Consider the following 16,711-nt stretch of genomic DNA (forward strand, 5'->3'; position numbering starts at 1 on the left):
GGAACACTACATGATAGATGCTAAGAGAGCCTATAAAAAGGCTCTAAATGAGTATCATATTCTTGGTAAATCGGCTCGCGGTGAGTTTGTTTTTCTAAAAATATCTCAAGTGCGGCATTGTCCAAAAACTCTTTTTAAGGTAGTCAAAGAACTATCTGGCTTTAATACCCTGACTACCCGTTGTGTTCTCACTGCTACGCAATGCGAGAACCTCGCTAGCTTCTTTGTGTAGAAAGTTGAGAAAATGGATTCTACTTTAGCCTATGACAACCAACTAGTTTCTCTGCAGACTTCCAATACCGTACCTACTATTGTTAGTATGGTAGTCTCTCGGATTCAGGATAATGTAAAATCCAGCATTAGAGTGGAAGCATGGCCCCTTTTAGAACCCAGTACTTTTAACAGTCTATTGGCTAGCATTAAATCAGGCTCCCCTAGAGACCTTCTTCCTATTTCCGTGATGAAACAGCTTGAGGCACCGACGCTCCGGTTGAGCATGGATCTTCTTAATGCCTCTTTACAGGAAGGCTTTGTTCCTCCTGACTGGAAGCATGCCATGGTGCTCCCTCTATTAAAGAAGCCTAATGCTGATCCTTCTATGCCATCTAATTTTCGTCCTATTTCTCCGCTTCCGGTTTTTCTAAGCTTCTTGAAAAACATGTCAATTTTCAGCTGACTTCTCTGGTTGGGTCTCTGAGTTTCTACATCCTTCTCAGTCTGGTTTTAGAGCAGGTTTCTCCACTGAATCTGCTTTACTTGGGGTTACCGAAATGTTGAGATGGCATCTGGACCATGGTGATAGGGTGGCTCTCATGTTATTGGATCTCAGTGCCGCTTTTGACACTGTGTCTCACACTGCCCTGTTGAAAGCCTTGCATTCCTTAGGCCTTGGAGGCTCTGCCTTACAATGGTTTCGCTCTTTCCTGGCTGATCGAACTTTTCAAGTTTTTTCCACGTCGGCAAGTTCTAATATCCATCGATCTCCTAACGGAGTCCCTCAGGGCTCTGTGCCGAGTCCTCTGTTGTTTAATATCTCTGTGTGCCCGTTGGCACATATTGCCGAAGAGGCTGGGCTGTCCCTTTTTTCCTATGCGAACGACACACAGATAATCTTTTCCTTTACTTCATCGAGTGGATCTGATTCTCTGCTCTCCGGATAGGTCTGAGTAATATTACATCTTGGATGCAGAACAACTTGCTCAGACTAAATGGAGATAAAACTGAGGTTATGATTCTAGGAAAAGAGCAAGACCTCTGGGGACCGCAACATTGGCCCACTGAAATGGGATTGTTACCCCAGCCAGTACATCAAGTTCGTAACCTGGGTATCATCATTGACGACCATCTGTCAATGAAGCAACAAATCACTAAGGTGGCTGCGACCTGCTTTACCATTCTGAGATGGTTGAGAAAACCTCTGTGGATGTTACCCCTCTCTGTGCAATGTCCTGTGGTCCAGGCCTTCATTACGTCTAGGCTGGACTACGGCAACGTTTTATACTTAGGTTCTAATAAAACTATAATACGTAGGTTGCAGGTGGTGCAAAATGCAGCTGCTAGGCTGCTGTGTCAGGTACCCAAGATGGTGTTAGCCACCGATTCTCTTCGCAAACTACACTGGCTAAAAGTGGAGAACCGTATTAAATTTAAGGCCTTGAGCATTAAGTTTAAAATTAAATCCAGAACAGCCCCACAATACTTGCAATCTTTAATCCAGTTGTACACTCCTTCCTGTTTTTTGCGTTCTGCTGGACAGTCTAAATTTGTTATTCCTAGAATTAAACGGACCAGATGGGCAGTAGGTCCTTCTCTTTTTTGGGCCCCTCCCTGTGGAACTCTCTTCCTAGCTTTATACGAAAGGAATCTGATTTTAGTAGTTTCCGCAGACAAGTGAAGACCTGGTTGTTTAATCAGTAATTTATTCCAACTAACTCTTCTTCACCCTTACCTGCCGGTGCCCGCAAACCCCTCTGGGTAGCTGTGCGCTTATAAATTTAAATAACATAACAATTACCTGTCGTAGGTTGCCGCTTACACTCAGATAATTTAGCCTTTTACATATTTCTCATATCCTGTTCTTCACTGCTTAGTGGCTGGGATGACGTGCAGTCAAACATGGAGCAAAGGGGTACATGAGCAGATCATGTTACCGAGTCCCTTGCACTTAAATCTTAGTTCCAGGTACTCTCTGTTAATACCGATGGGGAGGGGGGGGAGGGGGGGGGGCAAGCAAGGTCTGAATAAGTAGCAGTATGATCCTCAACTGATGTGCATGAAAATGTATAATGTGTACAGTAATTGAGAAAGCATCTCTCAGTTGATTGAACTTCGTCAATTAGGTTTTCTTCAGAAAGCCACAAAACCTGCCAAATTTCTAACATGTGCTTGAATTTGACTGCATGAGAAGTGCCTTGAAATATGTAGGCATCAAAAGTGCAAGTGTTTCCCTTTAGGAGTTAGTATTGCACTGTGTGATTTTATTAATAAATAACAACGCACGTGAAAAGCGCTGGAGATGATTTCGATCCAGAAAGTATCACGGGTCTTTTTTCCATATTGAAGTTGTTAATCTCTCTGCATTAAATGGTAGCATACAAGGGGGAGCAAGGAAGTTCAATTTCCTGATGAAAGTGCGAACCTGAAAAAATATTTTGATAGATATGGAGGAATGCTGGCAGCCAAAGATAAGAGTTCTCTGCCCAGTTGATGTTTTTGTTTTCTCAGTGACCGCTGCGTCCGTGGCGGGAACTGATTCAGGAGAAAACGAAAATGTGCCTCCAGGTAGCTTGTCTGCCTTTATATTCCCCCCCCCCCCCCCCCCCCCCCAAAAAAAAAGACCGAACCCTAAAGTGGGAGACCATTTTCAGAAAACATAATTAAAATCCCCTATGTACTGGGATTTCGCTCCAAGTGCATGGGGGTCGTTTCTGGAAATGTTCTGTCTCTCTGGGACTGCTATCTTTAACATTGCAACCAAACATGACCTGCACCAGCGGGGAGGGCGTCGGGCCCACGGCAAGGAGCATGCTTAAGGCTAAGCTGGTGGCAGCTTGGCTGGTGAGAAATCAACATTCTCCTAGTCTGTAACTAGGATGGGGAACTGAAGAGGATTCAGACGTGACATGGCCAATTTTTGGGCAGAAGTCCAGTTACTTCCCTCCTCTAAATGAGACCAGAGGTCTTCTATTACCAACTTTCAACCACTTTCCTTAGCCGAAGTGCAGCCATAACTGACATACATTTGATAAAATTAGAAGAGAAGGGAAGTGGCCATAATGCAGTTGCTATATATAGTGTAGTTTCTGCTCCTGTCAAGAGTTACAGCTCTAATTGACACTTCTAAGTGCAGATTTCTCACCTTTAAAATATCACCAGGCGCCAAACTCGATCTTGAAAATGTAAAACAATATTGTTACCAATCGGCTGTAGGTGATAGTGTGCGGCTCCGTGCCAACTCCATTCCACCCAGAGGCGCAACTAGAGCCAGATTTCGGGGGAGGCTAAGAAAAAATTTCGGGGGGGGCTGAAACTTTAAGCAATAGGCAGAGTGGAGCTGCAGGGGCTCGTAGAAGGGGTGTAACAACAGCAAGGCCTCATTAACATGCAAATGGTCTTTTAAAGACCTGTGAAGTGCTCGGGTGCGGCTGTGTGTCTGCCCGGGAAGCTGTCTCATCCCGGGCTGCCACACACGACTGAAGCCCTTCGAGTCCAATGGGTGTTGCGCGCCTGATTCCACCACAGGAGTGACCAGCAGGGCAGCATGTAAGTGCTACCGACCTCCGTGCACTGACGCCTGTACCTTTCTTTCCATGCCTTCGTACATGGATTTGGAGGACGCTCCCAACATTTCCTTATCATGTGATAAGTTTATATTTTTTTCAGAATTTAAGCCATGTAGGGACTGTCACAAAAAAATGTCTGTGACCGATCCCCAAGACGTGTGACTCTGGTGTTTCGGTTCAGGGCACTACTCCAGATCCTGCGAGGAGTATGCTATCATGAATCTGACCATGATCTAAGAACACGAAACAAAGTTGTATGTCACCAATACCAAACAAAGTCTTGAAAATCCTATTCCCACTTGAAGTTGAAGGCGTGGATCCGTTCCTACTCTCGGGACGTTCCCAGCAAAGGTCCTCATGGTGGTCCAAGTCTTCCGGTAAGTTGAAGCATAAAAAGGCCAAGTGGCACTAGTCCCAATCCTGCCACAGCAGGAGAAGTCGCAAGGACCTCAAAGTGCCTCTCTCTCTCATTTCTGGTCACCCGCCGATGAGTTGATTAAGCAGCTGATCCTGATGCAACCAGTTTCTGGAGCATTCGTTAAGGTCACAACAGATTGAGGCATTTAGGGATGCAAAGATTTGCATAGGCCTCCAGTCGAGTTACCCCTGGCAGGTCCGTCCTCAGCAGACTGTCTCTCCAGAACCTGCATACGGTTCCACACTTAAGTCTGGTACCAAAATCCATCCTCTGACATCAACACCAGCCCCGAAGCAGCCATAGGAAGGCCCCTTCCAATAGTCCTATTTAACTCCGAGCCAAATTCATCTTGTCTCTGACCAAGATTGCTCCCCAAATCCGTACTGACACACCTGGTCCCAGTTCAGATCAACTCGGCCAGAGCCATGCCACTGCCTCAAAGACATACCTCTGCCTCAGAGCCGCATCCCAGTTAATGTTTAGTTCTGACTGATCAGAGTCAACTAGCCTTTAGTGAAGACAATGATGATCAGAAATATTTTCCACACCATGATGATGATAATCTGTACATTGATTTGTAAATGGCCAGTGGGTTAGACACTTCCCCAGATGCTGGGCTGTTTTAGTGCCCTAAGCCACTAACGGAAGAGAGTGCCTTCTTTGCTGTGATGATGAGACGGGCAGTAGTTATCAGACTTACAGCTGCCAACTATGGAAGTCAAAACTAATGTCTTAACAGACGTTTTGCAGCCTGGATAGACTTTCTCTGAGGCACTGATACCATTCAGTGAAGCACTGATGAACACCATAATAGGCATCTTTAAGCCTGTTCCTGCCCACCTGTGAACAGGCAGTTTGCCAGGCTACTGTGACTTCTGGGTGCAGCACCCTCGCCAGAAAGTCTGGTGGTTCAGGCTTTCACCAGCAGGGGGAACCCTAATTCATTATGTACGACTCCCTTGGACAGAGTCAAAAAGAATCCGCATTCGGGGAAACTGATGTCTTCCTCGGCCAGCCGAGCCCTCTAGTCAGTCAGTGCCTCCGCTATTTCTCTGGAGAAATTCCAACGCTTAAAAGGATATGGTCGGCGAGATCTTTCCAGCAGTCCTTGAGAATTTCAGGCTAGCTTTGCTCAAACCACCAGGATGGTCACGATGCATCCAAATAGATCATCCACTCTGGTCTGGAAACTACAGACTCTTTGGGCAGAGCAGTCAGCACTAAGATGGTACTTCAGTGTCCCGCTTCAATGAGAACCGCAGGCTTCTCTAATGACATGCAAGCCGCTTTGATGGATATGCTCTTTGATGGATCCCACCTATTTGGTGAGAAGGCTTATTTAGCATTGGGGCGCTTAAAAAGAAAACACTGCCATGGCACGCTCCTTAGGTCTTTACACGCTGGCAAGACCAAAGTTTCACCTCCTTTGGGGCTACTTCAGATGTTTTGTCTACCAATCAGTGCCAAGGCTCACCACCTATGCAATAGGCACCCCAGCCTCCAGGTGTAGCGAACTTCCCTGTCCCCCCCACCTCTGCAGCATTAGCCTCCAAACAGCCCTCAGTGGCACACAACCGCCCTTTTCTTAAAGATGGCAAAATATAAAATTTAACAGGTGGGTCTTTCAGATCTTTTCAACCGGCTGCATCTTTCACCCACATCAGAACATCTTTCAGAAGAGGACCTATTCACCTTGCATCAAGAAGTGCAGACTCTTGGCAAAAGTAGCCATAGAGAAGGTTCTGCCCTAGAAATAGGGACTGGCTGGTAATCCTGATATTTCCTTGTGCCGAAGGAGTACAGAGGCCTTCGTCATATTTTTTAAATTTAACTCTGAGTGCCTTCTTGTGGAAGAACAGATTCAAGATGCTCAGGTAGGACCTGGTTCTGTCTGCCTTAGATCAATATGACTGGATGGTGTCTTATGACCTGCGCAAGACCAACTTTCATGTACTCACCCTTCAGTACCACGATGCTACTTGTGGTTCAAGGTAGGCCAGGAGCATTTCCAATTTGTCGTACTCCCCTTCAGCCTCACCAGTGCGCCTTGTGTGTTCACCGTAGTGATGGCGGAGGTCGCAGCACACCTTCATAGGTTGGGGATTCCAGTTTTCCCCTACCTTGACGTCTAGCTGTTGAAGGCCTTGGGGTTTACTATAAACATGCTGATGTTACCCTTGGCTCCTTTGCAGAGGCTCCCTCTCATTGGAAGCATCCTGGATATTCGGCAGTTTTGAGCCTTCTTTTAACAATGAGTCATGGATATTCAGGCTATGATCCTGATGTTTCAGCTTCAGACCAGCATCTCAGTGAGAGTGGCTCTGATGCTTCTGGGCCTGTTGGCGTCCTGCATCCTTCTCGTTGATTATGCAAAGTCTAATATAAATTCTCTTCAGTGGAACCTGAAGTCTTAGTGGATCCAGCAGCAGAGGAATCTGTTGGATTCCATCCAGGTTTCAGAGGAGACTGCACAAGACCTGTAGTGATGGCTTCTCAACCTTAATTGGATCAGTGGTAAACCCCTCTCCCTTCCCGCAACCAGAGCTAACAGTGGTGTCAGATGAGTCACTGCTGGGATATGGAGGGATCTTTTGGGAGGAATGGAGATGCGAGGACTCTGGTCTCCGGCAGAGACCATTCTCCTCATCAACCCGGTGGAATGCAGGCCATTTACCTTGTTTCTGAAAGCCTTCCAAAAGTCAATCAGAGGGAGGCTGGTTCAGGTTTTCATGGACAACACCACCGCCATGTGGTACTATAACAAGAAGGATGGTAGGGTACTGTGCCAAGAGGTTGTGGAGCTGGTTGGGGTATCTGGGCATTTCCTTGGTTGTGAGCCACATGGCAGGATCTTTGACTGCCAGGGTGAACGAACACAGCCTGGTGATCACGAATGGTATTTACTTTCAAAGGTGGCACAGGGCATCATCCATTAATGGGGAAAACTCTGCCTAGATCTTTTCGCCACCATCAAAATCACGCAATGGCAAAGTTTGTGCGTCATGAAGTTTCCAAGAAGGCTTTCTCTTGGAGATGAATTCCAGATAGAGTGGAGCTCAGGATTGCTGCACACCTTTCCGGCGCTGCCTCTTCAGCCCAGAGCTCAGTAAAATATCAGGAATAACTGGGCCAAAGTCATCTTAGCGACTGTGAATTGGGCAAGGAGAGTGGGTTTATAAGCATTTGTCCTCTGGGAGGATCTCCTGTCACAGTAGCAGGGCCTGGCACCCAAACCTGCATCTCCATGTACAGAACAGCAGCACTTGACTACCTTCAATCTTCTTCCCCAAAGTTGTGGATGTCATCCTTGTTGCCAGGCGTCCCTCTACAAAGTCTGTTTATGCCAGATACTGGGCTAGTTTGTGACCTGGGGCACCATCAGCTATGGAGACCTCTAACAGATCAAAGTGTTGAATGTTTTGTTATTTGTTTTACCTCACGACCAGCAAGGTCTTGCTCTGGGTGCCATTAAAGGTTATTTGTTGGCCTTTTTAAATTTGTCAGACCCGCTGTCCTTGTTAAGTCCCCTGTTGCAATGAGGTTTCTAAAAGGTTAGACTTGCGTTTCCTCCCAAGCCCTTTGTGATGTCACACTGGGATCTCAATTTGTTCCTCACTTTCCTTACTTCCGAAATGATACACAGCTGTCCACTACATCTCCTAACTCTGAAGACTATTCCTGGTCGCTACAACTTAACCTTGTCATAAAAGTGAACTCCAAGCTTTCTCTGTGCAGCTGCTTTAATTCACCTCTTTCCCAGCTAGAGTGATGTCGAGGTCCAGGGCAACATTTTTGACAGAGGTTGCGACTTCCACGTTGGGCATTCCAACCCACTCCCAGTGTATTTTGGCTTTCCTCACCCATCAAAAGCGAAGGAGAGACTCCATCGGCAGACCCCAAGATGGCCTCTAGCTTTTACATGGATCGCAACAAACCTCATTGGGTGGACAATCAAGCTTTTTATGGGGTTCTCCTGGGGCAAAGAAAAGCAAGGCAGTCCAGAAAATGACTCAATCAAGGAGGATAGTACTGTGCATGAAGATCTGCTACGCACTGGCCAAAAAGCAGCCTCCGGAAGGATTTAGGGCCCATTAAACCTGGGCCAAGGCTGCTTCCACTGCATTGGCATGCAGAGTGGCCGTTCTCAACGTCTGTCAGGCTGTGACGTGGGCATTAGTGCACATGTTCACAAAGCACTACTTCCTTGACAGTAGATCTGAAGGGAAGGGCACTGCGCACCTGCAGGACTTTATGATTTGAACCACTGCACAGATCCACCACCTTGGGAGGTACTGCTTTGGCATTTTTTCTAAAAGTGAAGAATCTGCTGTTAGAAGTATCCATTGGAAGAACAAGTTACGTACCTCCAATAACGCTCTTTATTGTGGATACTTAAACTTCAGATTCCTCTATGACCTCTCAATTCTGTGGAATGGTTTCTTTTCCAATCTAAATAGGTTCCACCATAGCAATCTGCACCCTAGTACCTCTAATTATTGTTGGCAATGCGTACGAGGGTGCAAACAAGGTTAAAAAAGATAGTGATGTCAGCCTGCCTGTCACTTCTGGGACAGAATAAAGTTGGTGTGTAGCCGCACATTGGCACCTACCAGTGTGCTGGAGAAATGCTGTTTTTAAATCTCCCAGGGAAATTCTAAACGTGAGGAATCTGCAGTAAGAGTATCCACAAGACAAATCCTTGCTGGAGGTAAGTAACTTGATCAATTATTCCAAGACATTTGTAAAAAGACCCTGGTAAGCAGAGTAGCTACAGATTAGCAAGCTTTCCTGATGCCACCCTTATAGAATGTGCTGCATAGCGCATGGTCAACTTGTTTTCCAGAAAATCACTTTGGGGTTAACCAGTGGTAGACATTTCTGACTTTATCCATTTTCTTTAAGATAATTTACACTACTTTTCAAATAAATCCAGTACTGGCTACAGCTCCAAACATAGCTATTTTCCACAGACTGTTGAAATATATACAATCAGCACAGAATGAATGACAGGGTGAAACATTGGCAGCTTGGAAACATCTGAAACCATCCATATACTTCATGTCCACAGCCTATGCAACAGGTAGACTTATTCATAATACCTCATTGCTTTGCTGTTACTTTTCAACAGTGCTACAGATGGTGTGTGTGTGTGTGTATCATCCTATACACACCATTTAGATAAAGGCCTCCTAGGAGAAATGTGTACTGGGCCACCTCAATGATGGCACTAGACATGCACTGTGAAACGCCTTAGAATGTACTTTTTTACAATATACTGCGCAATTAAGAGTAAAATGAGGAACGAAATCATAATTTGTGTTTAGTGCACACGTAAATGAAACTTCATAATGGAAAAGAACGCATATTCAAAAATAGTTGTATTTTATATTCCACGTGTTTCTCAAATACAGGGATTTTTTTAAATAAACTTTCTACAGGCGTAAGACATTTTCCACATTGTACATAGGACAATGCAAAATAGTTTAAGGATGAAAGTTTGTTTTTGCTTTCTTTGTTGTGTTAGTAGTTTTACAGGCCAGTTGCTGTAAAAGAGGAATTGCCAATAGTCACATGCAGTCCATGTGTGCTTCTAACATGACGTTAAGTGAATTTTCGGACGTGGGTGGCCACCCCTTCGATGCAGAAGGCAGGACATCTGAGGAAAGCAATGATTGTAAATTAGGATTGCTGCTGTCCATGTCTTCCAGTTTCTCGCTGTTGTCCTCCCAATTGATGTGGAATCGGGTAACCCTTGGATTTGATGCCAAAATATTTCTCTGAAGCTGGTGAGAGAGGGACAAATATAAAGCATGTTAACTTTGTACCCTATAGAATGCAAACAAAGAAATGGACAACTGTAGGCGCATGTAGTGCAGGCTTGGGCATCAATGACTACACACACACACTCACACGTTGAGCACAGTTACGCTACTTGAAATAAAGTTCAACACAGAAACCAAAACACTTCTCAGATTACAGACCTCCTAGGAAATTAATCTGCATGAGTTCACGGAGGACTTCTTGTAGAAGTGCCTCCTCATATTTTAACGATATCCTGTTGAATGACTACAGTACCATTTCAACTTCAAAGTCAACTAAATGTTACTGTGCAGTCAGTCGCACTCCTGTACACTAAGTGAGACAACCCTAAAGTGAAATTGCTGCTATATGAAAACCTGTTTCCAACAATCAACTTTCCAATAACATAAGGATTTTGCCCTATTCATTTTCAAGGTTTCTGTCCCCAACTAAAATAAATTGACAAATCTTGGCCAAGGACTTCCTCTCCTCTAGGATCATCAATGCCATTATCAAACCATGTAAACATTTTTCTGGCTCCCATGCAGACACAAGACCTCTTCAGCATCCTAAATGCTACCAGGATGGGAAGGACCATCAACCTATTTGGTTACCCTTTTTCAATGTTGTCAATTTTGTCAGTATTTTGTTCTTGCCTAGGCAAATTAAAGTGTCAGTTTTTAAGCCTGTTTATGTTTCTGCTTTCTCTTTTAAAATTGCATCTACTCAAATGAAAAGACGTAACCCCTGAGTTGTAATAGAGCAAGGTGACTACTGGCAGAGGTCTCCTGCAATGACATTACTGCGTCTTACATTCTATGAAAGACTCAGCCTGGTTTTGCGGTGCAGTGGGAACATGAGTGGTCCAATTTACAAGACTTTTCTGAAACCGTTTTGAAAAACTGTTTTAAGGGGTCTAAAGTGATTAAAACTAAATTATTGATGGCTGTGATATTCCTTATTAAAAATAACTGTTGCCTCTGCTTGCCAGACCAAAGTAACAAAAATAATTTACAACACAATCGCTGCTTAGTAAAAAGTGCATAGTGAAATGGTCTAATGTGATAGCCAAGACTGCATTCTATCTTGATTTTAAACCAGGTTTAAGGTTTAGTTTATTGCACAGTTAATAAAAACTCACAACATTTAGTAAAATAATAACATTGCTAAAAGTTTGGGTTTAAGAAGAGCGAAAAGGAGTGAAATGTCTGCTTGTTTAAAATCTTTATAAGTATTAAAGGTCATAGTTTGAGTCTATTAGTGTCCCGTTTTTTCTTTGAGTCTACCTGCCGCTATATCAAAAAATGTTGTTGTTCTGCAATTCAGTTGAATTTCCGTGGGGTTAAAACAGAGCAGCACGGCCTGTCTGCAGCTGGTTATCCTCCTCTGATTCCAAAGGGCCCGAAACAAGGAACGCCTTATGTCCATAAGGTCTTTGCAAATACAAATAATGTGTATAAGATCTTCCTTGCCGGAAAGGCATAGTCTGCAAAGATTTATTGTTTTATCCCTTTTCCAGGGTGCTAGGTGTGGCGTTATGGGTATGTTACCTAGGCGGAGGTTAAGGAACTTGTTTTTTGTTGTGTGTGTGAGTCCCATTGTTAGATACTGTTGTGGTTTGAGAGTTGTGTAGTCTTTCAGAGCCACCCATCCATGCTCTCTCTTGGCTAAAATTGCCTTGTCCTCTATTAACGAGATCGCCTTGATGACTTTGGTTACCACTCTTTTGAAGGTACCGGCGTCAGTTGGAGACTCCCACAGTTCTGTTAGACCCAGGATGTCCAATGATTCCATTAAGTAGGTCCTTGCTGGGGATTTGTCTCATTTAGTCAGTTCAGTCCAGAGATGAGCATTTAGTGTTCCTTGTTCTGCTTTTCTAATTTTCCACCAGCTTTTTATATATGCGCCTCTTCTCTCCACTGTTTGTTTTTGTAATCCGAACTCGAGGCGAATTTGGGCTGGTGATGAGTAGGTGGTAAGGTGGAATATTGCCCTGTATGCACGACGATTGGTGTTGTCCAATATTGTTGCATCTTTGCCTTGCATAGATTCGAAGCCGTAGGTGAGCATTGGTTGTAAGCAAGCTTTTATTACCTGCAGAAGAGGACCCAGAGACCAGTCTGGAAGAGCTTTTTGGAGTGGCTTTATCGACATAAGAAATGTCGTGCCCTTCCGACGAATGGCTTCTAGTTGTTGTTTAAAGGAGCCGTTGCAGTCTAATATAATGCCTAAGTATTTGTAAGTGTGTACCTGCTCTAGCTTCTGGCCATCCAATCTCCATAGACGTTTCCTTTTTTTATGGTAATTTATTGTCATTATTTTGGTTTTATTTAGGTTGATTGTTAATGAGTTAGTTTTGCAAAATTCATTTGTTTTGTCTAAAAGATGTTGGAGGCCGATAGGGGGATTTTAAACCAGGAATATGTGAATGTGCTCCCCGTGACTCCCCAGCTCTCCCAAACTCAAAAGCATTCATAAAGATCTTGAGTTGTGGACATATTACCTTTGTGAAGTCTGGTTTTACGGGAGGATTTTCTCTCAGCTCCGATTCTGTGTATTCATTGTTCACGTAATATCCAACTCTGATAAATTCTTGACTTCGATAGGTGCATGTGATGAGAACAACTGTGACACCCACTGCATCCGCATCTGGAATGAGTACTGGGTTGGCTGCATCAGCCTAGAAAGATAAAAGAAGTACCAAAAAAGTAGAGTGAACACATACAATTACCCACAATCTGTAAATAACACACCACTGTTAATTATTTAGTAGGTGTGGAACTTCAGCAGGGCAAAGCGTCATTGCGGTAGGTGCCGGTGCTTTTGCCATTGTCTTGAGACATTGAAACCGTCTTAGTCTTTCTAAAGTACGTGTTGGAAAGAGTTGAATTTCTACTTTGGAATTCCCTTGTATGAACTACCAAATTGTTTTCACATTTTTATTTTTTTAATTTGTTAATCCAGTCTCTCATAAGGCTTCTTATAAAAGGTACTGTAGAAATGGAAAACAAATCATAAAAAATAAACCTATGTACTACTAATAAAACGTGAACATTATTCTTACAGGTACAAGTGAATATTTATTACCAAAATGTATTATTAAACATACTTTCCATTTCTTGCTTCTAACCATTTGATAGCAAGTCTGATAACCAGAAACGTGTGATTAAAACAAAACATTTAGGGGATAAGCGGGGACAATACTCAGCACTGATGACTGTTTTTGTAGCAAACATTTCTAGAAGAAAGGCTGCATCTACATTACTTTTACATACTTGTGCCAACTGCTGATCTGCATGATGGGTTTGGAAGTACTATACACTTCTAAAACAGCAGGGGCAACCTCTTTCCCCTTTCCTGTTTTGTCAGTCACTGGACAGGATTCAAATCGGTCCCATAATTTAGGATGGCCATCCCATTGTTCTCGTTTTTAGGTCTCGGGACCATCCGGTCGGCAGACCGGAAGTCCGGAGATTTAATGTCTTTGAGAAGAGGGGCTTGCACCCGCCCCTCTTCTCTCCTGTTCTCCATTGGCTGGCCTCTTGAATGCTGGCCAGCCATTGGAGAACAGGATTGTCTCTCCGAACAGGCCCCGTCCTTTTCGGATTCGGGGGCGTGTTTTTTGCGAGTTTTCTCAGGGCGTGTTTAACACACCCCCAAATCCGAAAACACGCCCCCGAATCCGAAAATGCCGCTGCCTTTCTCCGAGGCATTTCTGCTTCACCACGGAGAAAGGCAGCAAGGCTCAGCTCAGGGCACCGCAGTCTGCCACATTTCCAGCTCCCAAGCCACTCTTCGAGCCTCCGCCGCGGCACAAAAGGCAGATCCCTTCTACGTCCGTGCACGTGGCTACTGCCGAATCCCCCCCCCCCATCTTAAAGGGATCTTCTGTTTGTTTGGTGATGCATTATTTATTCCTTCATTTCGCTCCAGTGATTCACATGTTTTGTAGTTCTCGAACATTTTGCCAGCTGCCTCGAAGCTTTTCAGATCTCGTCATACCCATAATTTAATATTGGTAGAACACTAATGTCAGCGTTACCGCCTGCAAACTCCTCTTTTAAACTTCTTGTCGCGTTCGTTGAGAGGAAGCCGTTAGTGCTGTGTAGCTCTCTTGCAAAATGGGGAATTATAAGGTCCGCATTACAATCCGTCGCCGCCATACAACAAATCCACATGGGGCACAACGGGCAACTGTACCGGCGGTCCAATACACTCCGAAGTACTATGGGGTGGGTGGGGGTATCTCACATTCATCCAACCGCAAAGCGTGAAGCACAGTCGCCTCACCCCGTCCACAAATCACGGCGTTCCACGGTGGGATGGCGAGTCCCTTTACATCAACCAATGCTGTCTCCTCATACACCAAGCAGCAGGCCGTGTACTCAATTTTGTAAGGTAAAATTTTATTAGGCTTCGACCCAAAACACTCTACGCATTTCGTAGTTAGAGCTCCTTGCTCACGAGTAACTGTGTTTCTGCACATCACTGATTTAAATAAAGTGACACGTGATCGGACCAAGTTAAAGAACAGAGTAAAAAGACTCAATCTTTTCAAGTTACAGAACTTGAAAGTTGAAACGATCGCCTCCTTCTCCCTCGGTGCTCCTCTCTGCTTCCTGTATGACCGGTTATACCGTTTCTCGTCTGACTTCGCTTCGCAGATGACCCCAGGTCATCCAGGCTGCCATGCCCACGGTCTGGGCTCTCCGTTTACTGACCACTGTGATTTTGTGGCTTAGTCAAATTAGTTTCACTGATAGTCATCACGGTAATAAGCACCAGAATACATTATGAAGTTGTACCTATGGATAGTTGTGTGGTATGTCTGTAGAACTAAACCAGGCAAAAGGTAGTGGGGCACTGTACAGGGTCAAAGAAAGAAAGGAAAGATTAAGTCAATGATTAGACAGGAGGCTATGTTCTGATAGGCATGTCTGTGATATTTTTATATCGTGTAAATCTAGCCTAAAAGAAGCGGGGCTACTGGATTGCTGTTTCCTTGGTAACCTAGATAGAGGCATGTTAACTTTAGTTTGGAAAGTATTCTATCTATTTCCTGTCTAGGATTTCTGTGTTTCATCCAATCTGCTTTCTGTCTGGGGTTCAATCTGTCTACTTCTGTGTACGGTTCTATCCTGCCTTTCTATCTCGGAGGCTGGCTTCATTCTATCTGCTTCTTATCTGGGATTCTTCCCATCTGTGGGCTCCCTCTGCATTGTCGCAGGGATTTTGGCCTCTTATGCTCCCCAGTGGGGTTCAGCCCCTTATGCGTCCTGCCCAGGGCACAAGTCTTAAAAAATAAGTGGATGGATTAACCAAGTCGGGCAGTATGCGAGTGAAATTATAACGCGTGCTATCAAAGCACATAACGTCAATAACCATGGCAACTGAAAATGAAATAAAATGTTTTTTTTTTTTAAGTTGTCTCCTGCAACGCATATCAAGTAACAGATCACTGATTTTTATTTTATGTCGATTGGTAAAAGGATAACTGCTATGAACACAGAGATCCTTTTGTTACTTGCAGTCAATAAATTGGAATCCCTCCAGTAGACTACAGTGAGCTATGAAGTGTATTTGACTACCACACCTTCTAACCCCGACTGTCTCATGTAACACATCTTCTACATTAATTTACACACTTACATGACTTATTTGGAATGGATAATGTGTATGTTATGTAAAGTGCTCTAACACTCTGCATTGGGATGAGTAGCGCTATAAAAGAAATAAAATAGTGCTATTTAAATTATTTGTGTAAGCACTGAGACAGACCAACCCATCTGACATCCTAACAATGCATGCACTTGTATACAACAAAGTAACAAGCATTTACAATGCAATGGTCTCGGCATTGGTAAAGTTAGAGCTATTGGCATTGCTCATGACATTATTTTTGTTTATGTTTTTTTTTTAAAACATTTAAAGAAACGGCGTTGTCATGAGCAATGCCAATAGCTCTAACTTTAACAATGCCGAGACCGTTGCATTGTAAATGCTTGTTATTTTTCTGTTTAGTCAGACTCTGAAATCTTTTAAAGAAATAGTTTGTCTTTTTCAGCCTCTGCTCTTATTGCTTGGTTTGACATATGTTCTCATTAAAGACATTGCAAGTGATAGGGACCAGTAAGGACGATATTAAAGTTTGTCAAATACTACTTATACTAGTTAAGAGTGTTTCTTCTTTTGTCTTGGCCCTTTCACCAAACAATATTGTCAGTCACCATATGAGGGTGAAACCAGATGGTCAACAGACGTTTTCATTTCTCACCTGGGTATTCGTGGACTGAAAATAATGCCTCTCAAGTACTTTATCTACCCGAGGTTGACAGCTTAATAAGGTTATGTCTCAATGTTTTAGTTCTTGGGGGGAAATTCCTTTAAAATGGGTTGTTGAGTCATCCTCCATTTGAGACTGATCTAATGTTGATGGGTATACTGCCAAAAGTGTATCAATAGTTCTGTTCCCTCGGTTTAGCTGGCTTCACTAGTTGAAATTGTTGGAGCTAAACCGTTACCTTTCTTTTTGGGCTCTTGTCCTCTGCACTGGTTGTTCCTGGGAATTATCTGCTGAATTCATAAAACGGCTATCTTTTTATTCTTCTGCCAACAAAGCAGAAAAAAATAACGAGATGAGGAAATCGGGCATTTAACAACTGCTTTCTTTTCTGAGCACTTGGCTATGACGTGCATTAATTACCTTTTTGGC

The 16,711-nt window shown here is 43.8% G+C and overlaps 2 protein-coding genes across 3 annotated transcripts in view; one reads left to right on the plus strand and one right to left on the minus strand.

Annotated features, from left to right (window-relative positions):
- Positions 1-16,711, plus strand: part of MCM9 (minichromosome maintenance 9 homologous recombination repair factor) — a 325,876-nt gene that overhangs the window by 142,968 nt on the left and 166,197 nt on the right. The gene's annotated exons all lie outside the window — the stretch shown is intronic.
- Positions 9,562-16,711, minus strand: part of ASF1A (anti-silencing function 1A histone chaperone) — a 39,459-nt gene continuing 32,309 nt past the window's right edge. Inside the window, exons 3-4 of the mRNA XM_085611284.1 lie at positions 12,503-12,679; positions 9,562-9,983 (exon numbers count right to left, since the gene is read on the minus strand). Of these exons, the coding sequence (XP_085467410.1) occupies positions 9,768-9,983; positions 12,503-12,679 (393 nt within the window). The 3' untranslated portion in view covers positions 9,562-9,767. The remainder of the gene's footprint in view (positions 9,984-12,502; positions 12,680-16,711) is intronic.

The sequence above is a fragment of the Triturus cristatus genome, chromosome 6 (genome assembly GCF_964204655.1).
Source record: "Triturus cristatus chromosome 6, aTriCri1.1, whole genome shotgun sequence".
Classification (NCBI taxonomy): domain Eukaryota; kingdom Metazoa; phylum Chordata; class Amphibia; order Caudata; family Salamandridae; genus Triturus; species Triturus cristatus.